A 22,792-nucleotide genomic window follows, 5' to 3' on the forward strand; every position below is an offset into this window, starting at 1 on the left:
AGTCCCCTGGAGAAAGAACGAGTGAGATCATGGAATGGCGATGGAAAAAGAGGCATGATGAGCATGAACCATAAATCTTTCTCTCACTGTGAGTCCGTCTGCCTCACATTGGGCCCTGGGCACCTCTTCGATGGGAAGGAGACGGCTCTGATGCCTGATGGAACGCTTGCATTTGCAGAACAGCGCGTGGGAGGCCTCCCGATGACTTTGCCAAGCAGCAGATGCACAGGGTGACATGCCACTGCAGCACCCTGCTTCCTTTCTCAGCCAACCACCTGTGCCTTGCCCCAGGCATTGGCAATGCYGAATGGTTTCGAGCTGTTTGGTGCCAGTCGCCTCACCCACACTCCCTCTGTGCGGCACACTCCCTTGGCTGACTGACCTGCTTCTTTTCCCAGCCAGAAGAGCCTCCTCTCCCCAGAGGCATCCTCCACAAGTCAAAGGGAGAGAGGGTGGCCCACTCCACAGCCTCACTGACATGCATTTCCAGGCTGCCCAACCCATCCATTCTCACATGTGGAGACCTCGAAGGATGCAGCTGGGACTGCAAGGGGCTCCCGGGGCTCTCCTCGGCTCTTKCCTCGCTAACACCATGTTCTCTGCCTTGGGCAATGAGACATACCSACGCAGCCGCTCCACACCAAACTGCTGCACCTGCCCTACACCAGTCATGCTCTTTTTTTTTCTAAAGCTTTGCAGCATTAACTATTCAGTCTATTATGTTCTCTCCTTCAAAGTTWATTAATAAACTGTGTCACCATTTAACAAGAAAGTTGAGCACAGCAGGAGCATTGAAGCAGGCTGGCCAAGGTCATGACTTCAGAGCTTCCAGCTCGCAGACCCAGGCTGACCTCTGAGCTATGCTAAGCTTCCCTGTAATTATACTACRTTATTTCCCAATCAAAAATACACAAAATGCAATGCTGAAGAGTCTTAAAATCAGCTCTGTTGCCAAGGAAATTGGGCATTAGAATAGCATGCACATTAAGGTGACATAAAATAGAATGAGCTTCATAAGGGCACAAGTACTTACTGTAGGTGCTTGAATGTGATGTCTGGGAAGCCGGTTGCTCTGGATCCAGACGGAGATCGACAAAGAGCCAATACATATGCTCTCAGGGTTGCTATCCTCTCAACACGGAATTTAGTTTCAATTAAATCAAGGTGTGTTCCTACCACCAACACCACTGAATTTGGAGCTTTGGCCTGCAAGAGAAAACACTGACTATGATCTAATTCAGACTGCATCACGGTAAATTCAATGAGAACATATGAAAAGTACAATATTTAAGGCCAGGAAGTTATATGCATGAATATAATATGGAGGCAGCCTTGACAACAGCAAAAAGTGACTGGGGTAGTACAGAAGTTCTCCTACTGAATATGGTTCAATAGCCTGCTGCTTCTGCAGACAAGGAAACCATCAGTTTGGGCTTATTACATAAGAGCTCAACATAAAGAGAGTTACCATGGGGTATTAAGTTTCTACGAATCAGCTAAATGATGGGAACCATGTTCACTCGGAGCAAGGCAAAAAGAACCACAGCTTGAATTGTAGAYAGAAGATCTAACTTTGATATCCTGAAAAACACTCTGATATACAATGATGGTGATGCTCTGGAATGGATACCAAGGGAAGATGCACAATCTTCTTCACTGGAGGTACATGGAGAGGTGAGATAAACTGCCAGAAATGTCTAAACCTACTTGAATCAGTGTAAAGGAATGGATTAGATGATCTTGTGGTTTCTTCCGACTGCTCTATGATTCTATTACAGGATTGGAAAGTATCCAGATTGCAGGGAACATGCTGCCAAATACAYTGGGATTGCACAGGCTTAAGCAGAGATCAGCCTGGGGATCCAAATGACTTTGAATACAGAAGAAAATTCAGCTGCAGAAATGTATTTGTTTATTTGCGACCAATCCGGTTCTCTTGTTACAATGCTCACTGCAATCTGAATGACAYCAAACTCTTAACTTAGGCAAACCCAGGAGTGACAGCTGTACCCAGTCAGACCAAAGGGCCCAGCCAGCCCAATATTCTGTCTGAGGCCTAATAAAGAGTATAGGGACAAGGTAAGCATGCAGTGATTTTCCCTGGAATAGTCTTCCAGTATTATCCTCTATGTCTTTTCTTACACTACTATATGCTTCTTGGGATGTATCGGACAGGGTGCACCAAAGATTTATGAAATGTCACAATGGTGTTTTCTGCTTTGTTATCCAGTCTGGGCTTTTGATTGCTGCTGAATATTCAGCCAAATTTTTTTGTAATGCCAAGATGTCTTTTCTTAGAGGCACTGGTTTAGAACCCATGGCTGCATATGTAATGTTAAGATCATTTTCAAATAATGAACATAGTTATAAAGAACTATGAACACTGTATTATAAAAAAGCAAACAGCACCAAAAACCTCACTGCAGTTCTGACCCTTGACTGAGAGTTGGCCAGGAGACACAATCTGGTTATCCGAATATAAAAAAACATTGTGTTAAAAACATAGCCTCTAGACTGACGTGCGTGTAATCCACACACGAAAGAAAACGTTTCAAAATCCCCTCAGAGCACAGTATGGTCAAACACTAATTCCAAAATAAGTATGTTCAGCCTTACTTAGCAAGGCTTACTTTATAAATCAGCTTTTGTTCCACTCTCTGATGTGTGAGGAGAACAAATCAAGTGATAAATTTAAACCATGAAATATAGCAATATACACCTAGAGCAGAATGAAAAACTAATTCCAAAAGCTATGCAAAATTCATAGGTTGTAGAGTTTTGAAAAGTAGGCCAAAAAGATTCTGTAATATCCCATGATGTAGGGGCTTACAACTTAACGAATAGACATCCTGGAGCCTACCAGGGACTTCTTACCTCAATGTTCAGCAACCAGAACTGTAAGTTTGCAACAGCTTCTTCCCCCAGTGCCAAGTTCCATACAACTATATACAATGCTTTGTCTGTGAAGAAACACTGATTGACTGTAGCCATGCTTGCTGGGCCTCCGATATCCCAGACGTTGAACTCCACTGAATCAACCTACTTAGACAAAGAGAAGTGTTCAAATCAAACGGTTGCAGTAAATCACAGGGAGATAATAGCTGAAGCATAAACCTACGCCTGCATAATGTATGACACAAGAAGGATTTCAATGTCCTAATTGTGCCTTCAGGAAAGAAAAATCAACAAGCAATTGTTAAGTACGGCTACCACTTCCCCACAGGAAATCAAGACTAATTACTTGCTGCTAAAATGATAGAGGTGCCCTTGATGCTGGTAAATCTCCAGTTAATGCCACGGATTCTGCAGAACAAACAGAAGTCTCATTCTGAACCCTGTGTTTCACTATGTCTTGAATAGGAGCTGTTTCATCCTTGTCTGTGGCATGCTCGGCAGGACTGCTGCAGCTAGTTATCTGCCATCGCATCGGGGAACAGGAAACCCCCTGCTGAAATCACTTCCCCTGAGTTCAACCCCAGCTGAATCAAACACATAAAAGGTGCTCAGGAGGCACCTTTTCATGCCTTTCGCAAACACTGCCTGGATGCTGTCTGGAGGCCGCTACCATATACACGTCACACCAGAAATGGGCCAGAGTTATGCCTGTGATTCACAATCACCAATTCTGAGGGGAACGCATGAATGCAGGTCTCTACAGCTTAGCTCAGGTCCTCTCCTAAGCATCTCAGCACCCACTTCTCAGTGCAGCCTCACAACAGCACCTGGAGGAAGCACTACTCTCCATTTAAACGGTATTCAGGTTCCCAGTTTTGCAGTAGGAAGTACCTAYGTACCTTGGAGGCTCTGTCCCTAAATCACTTGGCCCTCGGTGGGTCTGTAACTCAGCAGGAAGCCAAACTCAGCTCCAGGCACCTTCCCCAGAGCATCATGTAGCAGCAAGCAGGCTCTGTTTACCAGTCCAGGACCAAGTACTGCCTGACCTCTTAGGACAAGTTGCCCTATGAGATTTCAGCAAGGAGCTAAATATCTCACTTGGGCTCTGATCTTCTAGCCCAATCCCAGTCTGAAGCCTCACAGAAACAGCTGGAAGAATTTTCGTTTTGTTTAAACCAAGCCCTAACTAGCACCAGGGCAGCCTTACTCATCCAAGACCTTCAGTGTGGGATTTTGACAGAGAGAAAGACTCTAACACAGGGACAAAGCACATTCAGCATCTTGGAAAAGATGCCTGTACCTCTTGATCCTACTCCACATTTACAATGCTGTCTAGGTGATTGTTTTATTCAACTGCTCTTCAACACAGAACGTGTAATTCCGTTCTCCCATGCATSTCTTCCCTTTAAAGAGTCAGGCTCTGCTTTGCTCTTTTTCTTTCTCTAGCCTGGCACTCTTCGCTGGAGAATAGCTGAACTCAGCAGGCTCCTCCAACTCTTCCAGAACCACCTGGTGGCCATGGCTTTCATCCAGGAAGGGAGAGCCATGGGTTTGCACACCCTCAGCTCTGACAAAAGCCTCGGATCAATTCTGCTTGCCTCAATCCCTATGTTATTACGCAGGCAGTGGACAGGGCCACCTACATGCTTGAATTAATCCAGTGCTGCCCAAATGACTTCAGTATGGGCTGACGCACTCCCTGGAGTAGCTGCCTGGGATTTGGGTGTTTAAGGTATGCCTTAGACATCCCTGAATCACAACAGAGGTCAGGCATCTAACTTCCACCCACCTTCCTGGTCTAGGACAGTTCTGACATAAAGGGTGTCTACGTTTAGGTACTGACGTTCCATTTTCCAGCGCCAAATGAAGAGACATTGGGTAGTGCTTTAGGGAAGCTGATTTGAAACATTCTCTCAGACTCAGTGTCCAGAAACCACCCAAGCAGGGGCTTAGCCAGAATTTTAGCAATCTCCATATGGCTCTCACTCTTTAGGATATAAAGTCAAGATTGAATGCTGAGGAAAACAGATCTGTCCTCTGTAACCAACTGGAAAATCAGAGGAATTGTGGCAGGTCTAAACATCTGTCACTTGCAAGGTCTGGTAACAGGTAATGGAAACTGTTCTTTGTAATAGGGCAGCCAATTTCTGCCTAAAAGGGCACTGCAGGGCTCAAGCAATCCCACTGGCGCTAAATATCTTAGGCTGTTTTTCACCTTTGCCTTGTGTCCCACTGGCTTGGGGAGCTCCCATTTTGTCGTACGGATGGTGGCATCACTGTGCATCATCTGAGGGACTTTTCCAGTCTGCAGGATCTCAATCAGTGTTGACTTTCCCTGCCGCGGGGGACCAATGACAATCATCTTCATCATTTTGCACTTCTCTGCTTTGCGCAGCTGTGCTCGTAAGTATGCCAGCACTGTCTTAGGGCCTATGGGGGGGAAGTGAACAGGTTTTAACTGTCGTTTGTGGTTACAAACATACAGCAGAACTGCACAAAACCTACTGCAGCAAACACAACAGCCAAATTAATATTTTCCCTGCAGCTTCATTGTGGGCTGAGACAATCCAGAGAATAAACAAAGAAAGCTCCAGTGGACAGACCTGAGACAGAAACCTCAGAAAAGGTCAGTGCTCTGAGAGTCTACAATGAAGCACTGTAAGGAGAAACAAATGCTGTGGCTCGTACTCTTCAGAAGCTCAAAGGAAACATAAAAAACTAATTTAGTATTGGAAAATACTCAGTTTTTCCTTTTACTTTCATGTTTCTAGTCAAAATTAGATTTAGGCTTCAACAGTTTGCTGGAGAAGGAATAATTCCTAATAACTTTATTCCCACAGGATTTTATTAAAACACACAAAAAAGGAGTCTGTATTGTAATAGATCCAAAAACCTAACAGCTTTCAATAAAGTTACTACAGTGTGACTTTGACTGCTGCTCCTAAACACTTCAGTCTTTAAAAGAACTTTGAACACCCTAAACTACATACATTCAGAAAGCTAACTATGGAATTTATCCAGCAAGCATATTGCAAATAAAATACTGCTTTTACAGGTCATCATTTGAAGATGGGATCTATCTTTAACTCATCCTATAGCCAGAGCTTAGCAATGATTATTGAAATTGCAAATACGTGAAGGTTTTCCTACGCAGTTCCAGTTAGCCGCAACAAGAGCTTGCGCGCATACTGTCTGTTCCTGTTCAAGACCATTAAAAGGAAGCAATTTTGATTATATGTTCAGTCAATGTAATAAAGAACACACAGAATCAGCCTTACCCTCTTTTCTGATCTCTGCAGGAACGTTACTGATATTTAGTTCCTCGATATCCAGCTGCCAGAGATTAGCCAGCTGTCCAAGCTCTGGAGGAAGCTCTCGGATACCAGGRTTACTGTACAAAAACAAATAAATCTACCAACAACCAGGCTTTGTGTGTAAGTAGCTGCTCTCATGGACTCTCAGATTATACCATTCTCTACTTGCAGAAATCTTCCATTAATATTTTAGTAAGACTACTGAGCACTCCAAYAGCAATTTCCATCCTTAGAGTGATGTATAAGTTTAATTAATCTTCTGGGGCAGACAAATGTAGTTATCTTTACTGGATAGTTGAGGAAATAYAGGCAAAAATGATGAGTTATTAACTCACAAGCCATGGAAGCCGACAGCAAAGAGCCAGAATTAACTCAAGGCACACTAGATTCCCAGGCTGGTGCTCAAAAGCRTTAGATCATTTTCCCTAATATAAAAGGCCAGCCTTCTCCTTATCTAAAGCAAACGATGGGCATAGYTCTACACGGGCTAACTCTTTCCAGTTTTCTGACTTCAAAGCTAATGTTCATCTGGGGTGGGGCTCCACGGAAGACTGGTCACTAAAACAACATGGAAATAAAACTGCATCRCTTTTCCAGGGCACTGACTTACTTTCCTAAGTAAAGTTCTGTTAAACCTTTCAGAAGGCAAACGGACTGTGGGACAGAGTCCAGCTGATTGTCATTCAGATAAAGGACTTCCAGAGAATCACTCAGAAATGCTGGGAACTCCAAAAAAGGACCTGAAACAAGAAAAGAAGCAAATTGCACCTTTAAAATGCATTCAACAGGTACCAAAGTCGTGGATCAAAAGCCTTCCCCTTAATTTTGTGAGAAACACATGAGGTCATATCCYTTGGCAGGAACCACTGAGAAGCAACACCAGAAAAGCACGTGGCCTTCAACAAYGGCCGAAATCAACACTCACATCACAATTTTTATAATCACAGTGATGTGTATGCTTGAACACAATCATCTCCAGGACCTATGGGATACTGAGGGAAAGACTTTAGAGGACTATCCTTCAGAGCACGAGTGGTGTTTTTTTTGCTGTTGAATAGCTGATAACACCTTGTGGACTCCCGCTACTCCAGCCCAACAGCTTGCAGTGAAAGAACGTACCAAGGATGAAATGGTTTCCAATGTGTTTTTTTCATACTGTCTGAGGAAAGTCAGAAACTGGTCAGAATTGATGTTTAGGCCCCCAAGTTGCAGACTGGAGCAACATAATCAAGTCAATAACAATGGAGAGGAAAACCCAAACTGCAGCTGACAGACTGTTTCCCTGTATCACCTTCAAAACATTGCCTGACTTTGCTCCTCTGGTCTGTTTTACACTGCAAGAGTTCAGGACACGTCAGTCTTCCCATGTGTTTGAACAGAAACTAGCGTATTTTGGGAGCTACCCAAGCAACAACAGTAACAACTGCACTGACAAATTGCTGTAGCTGGAGAGGTTCAGGCAAAGAGAAATTCAGCTAGTTCCAAGCAGCATCGTTTTCCTCCACAAATCACTCCAGGGATAGTGGCATGAAAAGCTGCCATGAATTGTGTTTCTGTCTTGAGTGTCAYATATATCCACCAAGAAGCATCCTGAAGTCAAGGAGAATTAGGCCACACAAGAACAGGCATATTTTGGGTCTCTGATTAATAAAGTATGACCAGCACCATCTGCTGCCTTGACAGTCAATAAAAGCAACTCTCTGAGACCTGAAACACATCCTTTCTCGAGGACAGGACAGTTGCACTTCCATCAAGATGTTTCTTTCATTACAAAGAAGACTTGAGGATCTGTAACTAAGCCAGAGAAGAAAAAAAAAAAAAAAAAAAAAAGAAAAGAAAATGGAAGAGGTTGTCTCAGGAAAAAGCTCCCTGGTTCTAATATTAACAGCATTTTGGGCCTGAGCTAAGATCAGAAGCGGAGCAAGATAGAGTCCTACTGTGTGCAGGGTGTTTTATATATGTGACAGGACTGTCTGGTGTCGGCAGCACGTCACAGTCTGCCTTTGAGTTTTCACATAAAAAATCATCTTTGGAATTATTTTAGGGGAACAGCAGACTTATTCATGGATTCAATTCACTTTCTTTCTGGCTCATAGCTGGACTTAAACTTTTCATTGTTCCTYATCAGTATGCACCTAGGCACACACAGATTTAGTCTCTCTTGGACTTGTAGGAGCAAATGCCTAAAACAGTAGTAATATTCTCAAATTCACCGAAGAGTTCAAGGTGGAAAGGAGTGTACTGTATTGGAAGCAGGCTCAAGGTGTTTATGAATTTCAATTATTTATTCATGAGTTATTTATGACTTTTCTGGCTTGAGCTCAGATTTGCTTTTAAAGAACTGAAGAAAAATTAAAACAAAATCCCATCTCAAAACTTTATTTTTGGATGAGTAAATGCCACGAATACCACACACATGTGCATGGAGTTACTCTGAGATTTATCAATCGAGTATAGTGAGCATCCATAAATTATTCTCCTTAAATAATCTAGACTTGAGTAAATAGCTTTGTTGGTAAGTAAAATCATAGGAAAGCTTGCCCCCACCCCCACTGCTCTAGGAGATTTCTGTGAGCGGCTGATGTTTTCCAGCTTCTGTTTTCTCTTGATGTTCTATAAATTCTTGGCCACATCCTCTAGTCTCACCAAGCTATACTTGGCACAGAAACTGAGAGAAAAAGATGAGCTGGCTTTGCTCTGACTCTGTGGCTACTCAACCCTAGCACCAGCCAGGTGGACTCGCCGGGGCCCTCCAGCAACCTGAAGCAACCTCAGGGAGCTCTTGGTTGCACCAGGGTATGCTGAGTCAAGGCTGTTTGGACAGCACCAGCAGAGAGTCCATCCTCCCCTTATGGAGCAGGGTGATGTTGGGTTTGCAATTCCCCTTTGAGGTGTTTTTAGCAGCCTTTGCCTGCTGCACTCTTCCCTTCTCTCCCTGCTGGGAAATGCCACTGTGGCACYGCGCAGAGGAGAACTGAGGGTGCCTCAGACCCCACAGATTCGGAAGATTCAGACTCCTATTTTCAATTCCTATTTCTGCGTTCAGGATTTCACTGACGCTGTGGCATTTGTATTTCCATTTCCTGCTTCAAAAACAATGCACATCAACCTCTTCTCCTCATGAGGGTACACACACGGGACTTGCTGAGTAGCAGCCTCTGCTTCCACAGATGCCAAATGCAGCAAGACAAACCTTGCCTGGAGGTGCAGGTAGAGCCTCTGCCCTCCAGAAAAGCCACCTGGAGCTTAAAGTTAACACCACTAAGGCTATACTGAACCAATTTCTCCCTTACCATAACTCRGTACATTTACCTCTTTTATCTATCTATGTTGACTTGAGACCACACAATTTTCAGGATAGACTAAGAAAGCATTTGCGGCAGAAAGACTTCTGCCCCCTGCAAGCAGCTGAGGACTGCTCTGCGGTGCAACACAAAGATGCCAGCTTTCTTGCACTCTGCAGTTCCCAAAGAATGCTTTGGAACAAGCCATTCTTCAGTCAGATGAATATAAGAAAGCTCTCCAAGTGCTTTAAAATAAAACAAACAAGCAAAAAGAAATGCAGATGAATCCCACAGAGAGCAGGGAGCAGTGCAAATATCTTCAAATAGTCCTTTGTTCTCTCTGGGATTTCAAGTGCACTAATCCAGAAAATCTCTTCTGCTCTGCCCCCAACTTCAGGTGCAATTCAGAGAGACAAGGTAAAAAAAACAATTTAAAATTCAACCACAGAAATGATGCTAAAAGTAATAACACTAACCATGGATTAATTTCCCTTCTGATTATACAAGTGAGTACTCGGGCTAAAAAGAATAATCTTAAAGGCAAGAACAGAAACTCAGTGAAAGAAACAGGTTTCATCCATTCTTCATTCTGTGTTGATGGCACCAACCAGTTGCACCATTTCCTTAGTAGTTCAGCTAAACATATTTTCTCTTAATTTAAATGCCCCTGCAGTTAAAATAGCAGCTGAATTTATGGTGATTTCCCCCCTAGCCAACCTCCACAGGTCCCTTCTCAGTTCACCTGACTTCCTCAGCCCTTGTTTTCCCTGCATCTGTTCTGGGCAGCAGACTGCCAGGGACCTTACCTGCCTCGGGGCCAGAGCGCACCCTGCTCTTCGTGGTGAAAAAGGGAATCCGTTTTGTTTTAAATCCCTCCTCATTCCTGTGGGCAAAACAAAATGGCAACGTGGGGAAAAAAAAGAGCAGTTCAGAGCTGTGCCGGTGCTGTGCACCCAGTGCTACGCAACGCAGGGTCAGGCCCTCCTACAGGTTCCCCTCAGGTTCTGAGAGATGAGGCTGACGCCCCAAAGTGCGATTATGGTGCTAGACTCCACCAACACTCGTCCAGACCCAGTGGTTTTCTTCTGGCAGATTAACAGAGCCTTGCAAGGCAGTGCTTTCAGCTCACAGGGCGAGAGCACTTGACCCCTGGCTTTACGGGTGTCAAGGTTAAGGAGGCTGTCAAACAGCAAATTGAACAAGCTTCACGAGAAGCACTGCAGAACCGACCTGCTGTCATTCCCTGCTCTCACCTGGCAGTCTCTGAGAAGATGACCCAACAATACAACTCTTGAAATGCACCAAGACATTCAAAAAATATTAACTTGTATTTATCAGTCAACACAGCAGCTCCTAAGACTCCAGAAAATTTTCTGGACAGGCACCCAAATGAAAAGATCTATGTATGCAAGTATGACACAACTAAATGTAGTTCTGGAGAAGAGAACGGATTTTTAAGTCTCTATATTGAACATCCTTAGTGTAGTTTTTAAGTAGAAGAACATCACTTTCTTATTGGATGACCTTATTAACGTCAGTCTTCTCTATGAACTTGCAGCTGGTTACACTTCCATTTAAAAAACAAAGATTTTTCATATTTTCCAAAACAATACTCCCACGCTAACTACAAACTGCAGTCCAGCCAGATGGTTTATGGTTAAGATACACTCCCCACAAACTAGTATTTGTAGTGATGAACAAAATGCTGTGTTAAAGAAAGTTCCACGAGTTCTGAAATTAAATTGCCATTATAAGTAATCTATCCACTTAATAAACGATGCAGTGTGCTAAATATCCAATGAGCCAGTAAGGGATAATTCATCACTGTCACAGACACACAATATACTTCAGAGACGTGGTATGCAGATATCAATGCTTTCTACGCAGGTAATTAATTCACCACTGACACCCTTTGTGTTCCACGAGGGATCAGGTTTGCTATTATTTCTTCAGTCTTTATTTTCTGAGATAAAATTTAAAAGAAACACTTACTTCCCCAGTTGGTTTTTAGAAAGATCCAGTGTTTTAAGTTGTTTGCAATTCCACTTATCTTGCGAAGGCAATGTAGATAACTGATTCCCCAGCAACTTCAGAGACACCAAAGCCTAAAAGAGGAAAAGCCTGGAGTTAGGAGACAGAGTCCACCAGCCACCCAGAACGAGTTTTTTTAGCATAGCTGTTAAATAACACAAGGAAAGTACATCTTATTCACAAGAACATCCTGTCCAGGCTGCCTAGCATGCACACATTTCCTTTTTGTCTCCAGCAGCGTATTTTCTGCAAAAAGCAACATCACTGTTAGTTCGGGGATATTACTACTCTACTTGCTGAAGGATACGACTGGAAACAATCTATTTAAGAGAACATTTTATTTTGATTAAGGAAACTTTCCCAAATGGAAGAGAAGGGTGTGATTTACATACGTAGGCTGCCACATATGGATGAGAAGTCTTGTATGTGTGTGCTAGCTAATGGCAGAGAGAGCTTACACCTGTTGTCTATGTATAAGATCAATATACAAAATATGAACTATTTTATGCAAGGAGAATTTGTACTATTACTTACATGTGTATTACTTATACCTACTTATTTCCCCCCCCCTTACTGCAGAGAGAAACTTTAACAAGAACTGAAGCTGGCTTGTAAAGCACCACCACACAGATAGGACTCAGCTGCAAATACTCTGAATAAGGCTAAACACAAGCCCTCCTTTAAACTTAACTGAAATACAAAAGAAAAAAGAAATTAATTCACATCAGATTTATAAAGTTTTTTTGCTCTTCTATCTTCCTTTAAAAATAATATTTAAGCTAAAACAAACATTTTCATTTGGCTGAAAATCTGATTTTCCACTGAAAACCAGTTTTCTATGGAAAAATTTCAAGCAGCATTAGTCAGCAAATCCCTCCATGAAAACTGAGGTAAGCAGAACATCAAGGTAAGGAGAACATCAGCTAAATTATTTAGTTCCATAACTACCTTAGTATTAATGAATTATACCCTACAGAAATCGTGTTGTACCAGCAGAGACTTCAGCTTTATATTAGATGCTAGATGTACTCCACAAAATACAAAAGGTTTATGTTAGTTTTCATTGAGCCAGATTACCAATGTCTCGTGAAGGCAATCCATTGGCTTTTCTCCCCCCTTATCAAATGGAAAAATATGAGGTATCCATGTGGCAGAAGGGATGGACAACGGGTAGCGCTGTCTTGGCAATTACCATGCAAAACACTCCCTCTAGTGATATGAGAGGGGCACCACTGGGCTCTGGTGCAACTCGAGAAAGTAAAATAAGAACGGCAAGTATGCACGGGGAATCACTGGAGGAAAGATGGAGAGCAGCACAAACTATAAAACCCTCCCTGCCACTTGCATCTTGAGAGCTGACGCTTTTATTGTCATTATTCTTCCATTGGCTTGAATCTCTCGTCATAAAAAAGAACCAGTCCTCCGTTGGCAGCGGGTGTCGAGCTCTCTCCAAGTGTCAGCATGGGGCTGTTCAATGACAATGCTTCACACTTCTCCCCCGAAACATCCCTGAGCAGGAGCCTGGAGGAAAGGGAGGCTACATGTTCCAGAATTCCAGAATTAGCACAAACTTTGTTCTGGGCGGTCTAGCTGGAGCACTCCATTTTCARTCAACTGTTGCATGTCCCCCACAAACCCTGACAAAAGCCACCCTCCAGGAGGTGAGATTATATGCAATGCTTGTGTGCCTGYTCCACAGGAGGAAAATTAGTTACTTTCAAGTGGCTGTGGCTCTTCAGGACTCACTCTGAGGACCACCAAGCCTKGTTTCGCAATCGCCTCTTCTCTCAGCTCCAACTTCTCCATTTTTGCTGCCTTTCAGGAAGAGAACGGGTGTCTCCAGAAGTGAGGCAACGACAGTAGCAGACAACTTCTTTCAACCACCTGCTGCAGCATGCAAGAAGGGCTCTGCTGCATTAGATTATGCCTGCCTGAGGGAAGGAACCGTAGCATCCAAATTAGGCTGTCTCCGTCAGCTTGTGATGGGGAAGAGCTGACCAGACTCTAACCTGCATACCTCCCTCCAAGAGGGTCAGGTCTCTTCAAGAGAAGCAAATCAGTCTTGAGAACTGAGTCATGGCTCCTTTACACRGCAATAGATAGTCATAGTTTAAACCACACTCTAGCCCTGCAGGAACTGAAAAAACCTGCTGTTTATTTCCTTTATCTGAGTGAGTCTGAAGAAACATGGATAAGAACTGGCATTATTTAGGGCAGCCAAAGCATGCTAACTTCACAGCCAGGTCATCAGCAGGGACTGCACTGAGCCCCTCCCTGGCACCCTGCACTGGGAGTCTTCACATCCCATYCCTCTGCAGCCTCAGAGCAGCACCACCCAAATAAATGTGCCCCTGAAGCACCATCTAGTGTTTAACATCTGCTATAGTAGCTTCCAACCCCCAGGGCTTATTTTTAGCACATTCAGAAAATGTAAGTTTCACAGACTGTAAGATTCTTTTTATTTCAAGAGACATGGCAATTGAAAACAAAAGATTATGAGAAAGCAGATCCAAATCTTCAGGGATCATTAAAAAAATATAGTTGAGGGAGGAACCAGATGCTTCTTTGCAGCAAATCCCTGAGGTCCAAATTAGACATGGATATGGACCATCACTTCCATGTCCTTCCCAAAATAATGCAAATAGCTAAACTTCTGCATAAAGATTTACCTCTATTTGGCCATTCAGTTGGCTCCATGACCCTGAATTTCACAAGCTGGAAGGGAAGCTTGGAGGAAACCACCAAGTTCTGCTTGGTTTCATGTGAAACCATGTGAAGCCACAAATTCTGAAGAATTCTGAAGCAAAACTATGGATCAGTGATGACTACGGAGAAGAGGAGGCAGGTTTGCACAAAYGAGTTTGCAGAATGTAAAGGAAACTTGGGTGAACATGCTGTGAGGCTTTGAGAGATCTTACCCTAAACCAGACTTATTCTTGAGGGAGACAGATTCCCTAGCAAATGTTTCACATGCCACCAATACAAACCATAGAACTAATCATCATTCATTAAATAAGTAGGGAATGAGCAGAACTATTTAATCTGCACAAGTCTGAAGTCAGTAACATGCCAACTGATATTATTTAGGGCATTCAAACAGGCCATTTCCAAACCATACTATCAGCAGAGAAAGACTAATAATTAATTACACCACACTGGTGTGCCAGATTAAGAAGAACTTGCCTTGTCTTTTTTAAGAAAATTATATTTGTGAGCACACTTAACATCTCTATTTCAAGGGCTGGAACTTGTAGTTACAATACAGTGGTTGTCTTCCAAACTGCAGTCTCCTGAATGGAAATCCACAGACATCCAAAGATGGCTGGGTCAAAAGCTAGATGCCATATCCTGTTGGACGATGGCTGGAACATGGTTATTTGGGAGGTTACAGGGTGCTCAGAGGCACTGTGCAACAGCAGTGTTCATCACCACAAAATAGCAGGTAGTCTCCTATCTTAACTAGGCAGCCGACTTCGAGCTCTGAATACATACTAACAGAAATAGCTGCAAGGTGGGAAGAACTGACACTTACTTCAAGCTGGAAGAGTCCCGGCGGAACTTCTTTTAATGAGTTTTCAGAAAAATCCACTTCTTTTAGGTGATTTTTCCAGAAAATAGTCAATGCGTCAGGAAGGTATTCYAGTGAGTTTCTAGATGCTTTACAACATTTCTGGAAAACAAAAAAGGAAAAACACTCACCTGAGTGGTGTGTAATAGTAAACATGTCTTTAAAGAATCAGGTAAATCAGCTGTGATACATTCAATGCACTAATACATTCATTTCAGTCAATCTCTTTGTATTTTTTAATTTAGATAAACCATTGTGCATGCACACACATAAGATTTGCTGAGGAGTAGCATGCTTTAAGGCATGTGCATCAGTTGGCAAATGCTTTAAAAAGAAGTATTTCAAAAGTTATTTTGAAAAACCATCACCATAAACAAACACTTAGCTAAGTACACTGTTCTCTTGCTATTCATGCAGTCTTGTCATTAACTTTTCTTGTAGCAATCAGGAATAAAGTGACAGTGATGTGTGGGTACGGATGCCTGATGTATCCGCGGGTTTGGGCAAAGTTAATTTTGAAGAAAGTCCRTGCATTCTGTAAAATGATCCTAATAGCACTTCTGTTCACATGAACTAGACAAAACTAATGCATCCATGTGAGACATGCTTCTGGAAGTTTTCCACTGAAGTCATCAACATCGTGACAAAGGCTGMACCTCAGAAAGATTTGCTTTGAGATTCGTAAACCAAATCACGCAGTAGTACTTCTACAGAAACAGAGCAGCCCTTTTAGCATAAGACATGTATCACAGTATATTCTTTGCACTGTTTCTACAGTTTTTTCAGCCTCTGGTTCTGATAGAGCACTTTGACTTACCAAGGGGCAGGCCCAGGGATCTGGAAACACTTTCAGYTGATTTCTGGAAACATTCAGTATGTTTAGGGACTTGAAGCAGTATAGAAAAACGGTTGGAAGTTCCACCAACCTGTTGTCAGAGATGTCAAACTCCTGCAGCTTCCTTAAACCAATCCAATTGGTTGCTAAAAAACACAAAACACTGCAGATTTGATGCAAGTCTGATAGCGATCTGATGATGACAACTCACTAGATAAAGAGCCAAAAGATACCCCAAGCAATAAAAATAACAAAGCCTTTCACATAGTTTGGATAAAGGCTTGACAGATGCTAAACATCTGTAGCTAATATTGGCTTTAAGACATTATTGTAATAGTTTGGGGTTCCCCCTTACAAATCTGGCCTTGAAATGTAAAGTAACACTGGATCGCACGTACTATTTTCCTCGTCAAACAATTTCTCCATATAGTTTTTGGTAGCGATGAGTTTTTTAAGGTTTTTAAGATGTAGGAATCCAGAAGGAAGKGTAGAGAGCCTGTTGCTGGAGACATCAACCTCAAGTAACCTGTGAGTACAGAAGACAGTCAGGCATCAAGAAAACACTAGCTAAGACTCACATTGCCATAGGTATTTATTTTATCAGGACAGCTGTAGATCTGAATGAAAGCAGCTGGAATGTGTTCTCCTAGGGCAGGGCAAAAAGCCATGTTTATAAAGTTAACTCTGTCAAGGAGCAGACAGAAATGGTCTGGAGAGATAACAGGTCAGATAGCTGATACTAGCCAGCAAACATCCATCTGGACTTAAACTCTCCTCTAACAGGAGTGGAGCTCACTAGAACTGGAAAGAAGTAGAAGCAACATGGGACAGCACAGGAAAAAAAGTCCCAATGTTTGACCTGACAACTAACTTGGAAATACTGAGAATGAAAAAGAGCAAATTCTAAATTAAACCTTGCAACAGACAGAAAATAAACCAAGAAGCTCCTGTGTATGCTCTTATTTAAGCAGTTTTCACACAAGCACAACTGACATTTGCACCAGCTCYCTGTAAGCATGCTGTCAGCATCCAGCGCACACACCTGGTACATATAATTTCATCAGATGAATGTACACTGGGTAACTCGGTGAGCTGATTGTCAGCCAGGCTCAGCTTCCTGAGGTTTATCAGGCCCCAAGGAATCACGGATGGAAGGGAGACCAGGCAGTTGGCAGACAGGTCCAGCTCAGTTATCTGGCAGGAGATATCAATCAGCCAGTCCAGATCCACCCAGGGCAGTTTGAGGTTTGACCAGTTCACACACAAAGCCTGCACGTGTCAAAGAAAGGACAGAAAACGACATTAGTAAAATCCCTCTTGCTTGATTGCTACCAGCCTGTCACACCACTGGGAATCCGGCAGATCAGAATACGGAAATTYTGCTTACTTCCCAATCTGTTTCTAGGAATTAACTGACTGAGATGAAATAACACCGGGGTATCAGCAGCTCCCACCACAGCTACTCCATGATTTCAATTCAAAGACCAAGAGCCAGTGCAGAGGACAGACTTCACCTGCTCATGCACTACCTCCAGCCTTGCCTGAAACCCTCTCTCCCACCCTAAAGCTGAGCAGACCACAATGCTTGTTCATCCAGCAACGTGCAACAAGTTTCCACGAGGCTGGCTCCCTGCTCTTCATTCAGACCCTATGGTAGCAGCATGATATGGACAGATTACGCAAACCACCTGCCATCCAGACCCTAGCTTGTCTCAGGGAAGTGACCTGCATCACTGCTCAGCTCTCCAAAAGATGATGAGAATCAGCAGAGGCCAAACTGACYCAGAGGCATTTCTCAGGAGCAGTGAGTGTGGGAAGCACTCAGGGATCGCTGCTTGTGCATCTATAGAGAGGACAAGGATAGATCTGCGAAGTGTGGTCACAACTTGCCAGCAGGAAGCTGATTGCTGGAATAATTATTATATGCCATGGCACCATTCTGGGGTTTTAAACCTCTCAGCAGCAGCAGCCCAGAACCATTCTGGGGAAGGCTTAGGTCCTGCAGAGGAACATCCAGGACAGGCAGGAAAAGGCAGASAGCTTCTTGCTGAGCATTTCTAAATACTAGATTTTTTCTCACTATTATTTAGGAAGCTTTTATTCTTTTAATTTGTGAGTGTGATTTTGGCACCTGTGTCCTTTCATCATCCACTGCTTTTGACGGTTAGATGAGGAAGTCTTTTGGAAAAAAACAGAAGTCGTTGTGAAAGGCATAAATACTTACTTCAGACTCCAGCTCACTTATAAGAAAGTGCAAGTACATGAAAGTCATCAGTGCAAGCATCTCAYTCTACAAAGGAAATCTGAAATGAGATCTGCATCCCAAAATACCTACTTTAAAAATGTTAGTCTTCAAATGTTGTCATAAGCTCAGAACTTTGACATAACTCACCCTGAAGATAGCTTCAAYGAAGTGATGCATTAACTCACCACTAGGAGGCAGAAAGGACTCAACAGCAAATTCAATTTGCTGTCCAATTTCTCCTAATATAGCAAGATTCGCAACTCCAAATTTAAAATTAAAAGCAATACATTTGGGGAACGGAGAGGGAGAAATTGGAAACATAGGTTTATCTCAAATAAGTATTTGCGAGCGAACTGTGGGAAATGAAGATCTTAACTATAAGATGATTATGAGAATGGAATAAAGGAAAGGCATGAAGAGTTGTACTTTTTAGAAATTTGTAACAACATTATTTAGCACAGACAGTGCTTTTCAAGAATTCACTAGCGAAACCTCAGGTCAGCCCTGGAATATGAAGGAAAATATTATGCTCATTGTATCACTGTGGAAACCAAGGCAGAGAGGACAGGCTGTTTGCCTAATGTTGCCCTCATTGGCATGCCCCATAGAAAACGCACCGAGCCAGTGGCAATAAAGAATCAGACTAAGCCGAGCATYCACCACTACTGTAAAATACGCAGTATCCCATGACAGTTACATTTCAAAGCTTTTACACCTGCAGGAAATGAATTCAGCTTTGTAACTAGGTTTCCCAAGTCTGGTTATTTAACAGTTTGGTGCTTAAGAAAYCTAGTTTTAAATTCTGTATGTCAGCCGTAACAGTACCAAAGTGAGCTTATTTGCATCACTGGACAAGTATCAGTGGCGTCAGTTGTGATTTATGGTACAGAAAGAGCATAAACACATAGGTCAGATTGCCTCTTCCATTCCTAACTACCCCGGTGCTTCAAGAGGGACGTGGTCCTGATGCTAAGGGATTGGAAGACCTTCCTGGCATGAGGAAACCTCACAGGGGACGAGTGAGTTTGTGTTGAGACACTTGATTATTTCCTCCTAGTCATCGCCATGAATTGCCTCGAGAACTCCCAAACAGGCACCAGACACCAAACGTCTAAGCAAAGCAGGAACCCAGTTCCACACCRAACAAAATCGTGCAGCAGTGCTGATACCTGCCTGCCCGCTTGTGAGCAAGTTCAGGGCACCACCTTGTCTGAAAACAATAGTAATATTTACTTTAGAGAATTTTTGGCTGCTTTAGCCTCCTGGCCAAGGTCACCACAAGCAGACTTGTAATGGTAGTGGCACAAGAGGAGGGAGGAATGCGTGGCTGGGGACAGGAGAGGACAGCATCACTGGAGCTCCATCTTAGATCAGCTAAAATTGTCCCTGATGAAAATACAGCTTAATTGGCAAGAAAATTCTGTTACTGACATGTTTATCATGGTTTGCAGGCCATACCAGCAAAAGCTCTTCTATGCCACTACAACTAAATCTACATGGTAACATTTGCCCATATAGAAACAAAAATACTACACTCCTACCTAACAGTACTGGGTAAAAACCACATACTTTATTAGCAAAATCACTTAGCACACACCCTCTGTCCTAGGAAAGTGTTAAGAAAGGGTCTGCTCCCCACAATATGCGCTCCATGCGATTTTTTTAATAGGAACTGCCTCTCCAAGCTAGCAAAGAAAGGTGTAACAAAGATCCAGCTAGTCAAGTGGGATATACAGTTTGCCTCCATACATGAGAAATGTTTCTAACAGAGTACCAGCCACTGCAACAACTGACCTTGGCTTGCAACACATACCCTGTCCTGTTGCCTTTCTTTTCAGGAATGTAGACTTTTTTTTCCCTCCCAAAAGCTGTGTTAAGATTCAGCCAAAATATGGGGTTAGAATAGAACAGCTAGGGGAAAACCCAAGCTGTTAGGCAGCAGTTCCAGGCATTGCTGTATCCTTAAAAAAAAACCCTGGTAAGTCAGGGGCTTCCCGCTTACCCGCACTGCTGTCAAGACGTGGGGTTTGGAACCAAAGGGAGCTCCAGGGAGCTCCTGGGCAGCAGCCAAAGTGGCTCTTTATTGATCCCCGGTTGCTGGTGCAAAGTGCAGGCAGCAGATCAAAGCTCCCTTGTCCCCGCATAAAAAGTAAATAGTGAAATTACATCCAAAGGTGACTTCAGCATGGCTAACCTAAGCTTTTACTTATTACTATGGGTATATTATGATTGCMAAGCAAAGACTAGCACTGCACAGGGCAGAACACACAGCAAAGATGTTCAGAGAGGAGGTTTACCTTGGGAGTTCAGAATAACTTTGAACAGTACAGTAAGATGGAAATAGGGCCTTCCTGACACTTTTTCCTTTGGAAATGGTATTGCTGCAATGGCAGTGCACGCATAGGACCCACATCATGGCCCAAAAGGAGCCAGGAAAGGAAAAATGGCTTGGCTTTTTTTTTTTTTTTTTTAACATCTTTTAGAGTCCGATATAAAGCGGGATGATCTCCGTAGTACCTTTCCTAAGGTACTCCTAAGCTTCTGCACGACCAGAGAATCCAACTCCCTGAACTACTCACATATTTTACCTAATCCCACAGAAGCACAAAAAATCAGAATTATAGCCAAAAATCCAAGCTAATATTCCACTCAAAAGGCTGTGCACAGACTTTTCACTCGCATACAGGATGCATATATCTATGCAGTGCTTTGAAATGCCCGCAGTGGTGGGAACGAAGGCCTGGGGCTGGCTTGCTCATTTTGTTTCCACCTCTTAGAAGAARGCAGGCTCTTGAGGTTGAGATCCTGGATCCAGACTCCAGAGCCCCTGTCCCTGCCCCAGATTTCCTGTGTGGCGCCAGTCCCTGGCTCTGGTTACCCAGCCTTCATTTGCCAATCCATATAATGGGACAGTAACACTTCCTCATCTCACAGCAGAGCCAGGAGGAAAAACGCACASTACAGGCTCCAGCTCCTTCTCTTCCACTTGTCTAAGCTCTGCCAACAAAACTGCAGTAAATAAAATAAATCAGAAGAAAAGAACTGCTGGTGTTTATCYCCTCCCTCAGCTCTTGCTCTGTTTCAACATGATGCTCTCAATAGTGGGCCCTGGCTCTTACTTCAATACAAAAAGGGACTTGTCCTTGAGTAGACCACAACCAATGCGGTAATAATATGACATATAACCTGCTTTTAAATGGGTGCAAGTAGGGCCATGCGTCTCTGCTGCCTCTTATTTCAGACTGATACACATCTCTACTTTGAATTTAGATTACTGCAAATCATTCATCTCAAAAATGCAGATCATGGCCTCAAGGTATTATAATGTGATACAAAGATAACTGCAGAATTCAGACAGTGACTTCTATAACCATATATGAGATTCTGAAATCCAACACTTGCTATGAACCCTGTGAGGCAGACGTCCGTGTCTCCCGGGCAGCTTTTAAAATCGCAGCAGGAAGCACCTTGAGCTTAGTCTGCCGGCTCATCTGGAGCCCGGACCTGTCTGCATCTCTTCTACTCAAGTGCTGCATGCTGGAGAGATCAGCCAGCCCTCTTGTCTGACTTCAAAGTAGTGGACCAAATTCATCCTTGGTTTAAATACCCTGCTGTCAGGGTAGTTATATTAGGGATTCATTTGACTCAGCACTCTGTAGTGAAAACAGAATTAAGTGAAAGAAAGCTCAACTGTAACACCATGAAGAATGGGGATTTCCTCCCCAACTCACACTTCATCATCTCCACTAGCTTCCCAGAAAAGCCTGTCTCTAGGATGCCAAAAGGCTGTGATGTCGAACTTGCCAAGCCCAGGAACCAACTCAACCTTTCTGTTTGGCACCAGCTGGAGGGCCAGTGTCTGCCGTTCCCAGGTGCAGCCTGACCCTTGGTGGCTCACTGGTCTTCAAAAGAGTGAGGAAAACAACTGCAGACTCCTCTTCCTGCCAAGGCAAGAAATTCTCAGTGGGGAGAACACTCAGGTCTTGCAAACTGAATGGAAACCATCTAGTGCAGTGATGTCAGGGTATATGTTGAGGAAGGCAAGGGACTGGAAACTGGGCAGAAGCAAGAAATCCCACTGTTCCGGGCCAAGTAATGCCAAATTATGAACTATAAATGCAAAAAAWCATTTACTTAAATTTAAAACTAGTTGGTAAGGTGGTCAGAAAAGGCTGACAGATATTTCTCCTAATTGACTTCACATGCYCCAGCAGCAACTTGCTCTTGCCATAGTTGGGTTATTATAATGATGGTAATCTAATTCCACTGTCAGTAATGCTAGTGCGAGTCTTGAGAGGAACCGCTGCAGACTTCTCTACTGGTGGTGACGGAACTGAGATCAGCCAGGCTGTGCATAAAGAAATCAGACAATATTCACACACATACACACATATATATATGCCTGTATATAAAAATCTTGGCAAAATATTTCCTTGGGAAAATGCAGCAGTTTAATCTCTTTTCCAGTTTGTAATGGGGGGAAAAAAAAAAAACTAACATTGCACACATTGAAAAGTGAAAAAATGACTACACTGATCCGAATGTCTAGAGTCTGTGCCCAGACACAGGGGGTTATTTTTGTCATTTGCTACCTATTCCTGTAAAAATGGAGCATTTCCT

General features: G+C 43.1%; 1 protein-coding gene across 2 annotated transcripts in view; it reads right to left on the minus strand.

The window, feature by feature from the left end:
* LRRK1 (leucine rich repeat kinase 1) overlaps window positions 1–22,792 on the minus strand; it is a 79,859-nt gene that overhangs the window by 27,615 nt on the left and 29,452 nt on the right. For both annotated transcript variants that reach the window (XM_085308594.1, XM_085308593.1), the window contains exons 7-17: window positions 16,970–17,196; window positions 16,326–16,453; window positions 15,910–16,073; window positions 15,057–15,194; window positions 11,486–11,598; window positions 10,300–10,376; window positions 6,820–6,949; window positions 6,174–6,286; window positions 5,111–5,325; window positions 2,875–3,039; window positions 1,034–1,206 (exon numbers count right to left, since the gene is read on the minus strand). In XM_085308594.1, the coding sequence (XP_085164720.1) occupies window positions 1,034–1,206; window positions 2,875–3,039; window positions 5,111–5,325; window positions 6,174–6,286; window positions 6,820–6,949; window positions 10,300–10,376; window positions 11,486–11,598; window positions 15,057–15,194; window positions 15,910–16,073; window positions 16,326–16,453; window positions 16,970–17,196 (1,643 nt within the window). The remainder of the gene's footprint in view (window positions 1–1,033; window positions 1,207–2,874; window positions 3,040–5,110; window positions 5,326–6,173; window positions 6,287–6,819; window positions 6,950–10,299; window positions 10,377–11,485; window positions 11,599–15,056; window positions 15,195–15,909; window positions 16,074–16,325; window positions 16,454–16,969; window positions 17,197–22,792) is intronic.

Source organism: Rhea americana, unplaced genomic scaffold (assembly GCF_003343005.1).
Source record: "Rhea americana isolate MKP2758 unplaced genomic scaffold, rheAme1 scaffold_28, whole genome shotgun sequence".
Taxonomy (NCBI): Eukaryota; Metazoa; Chordata; class Aves; order Rheiformes; family Rheidae; genus Rhea; species Rhea americana.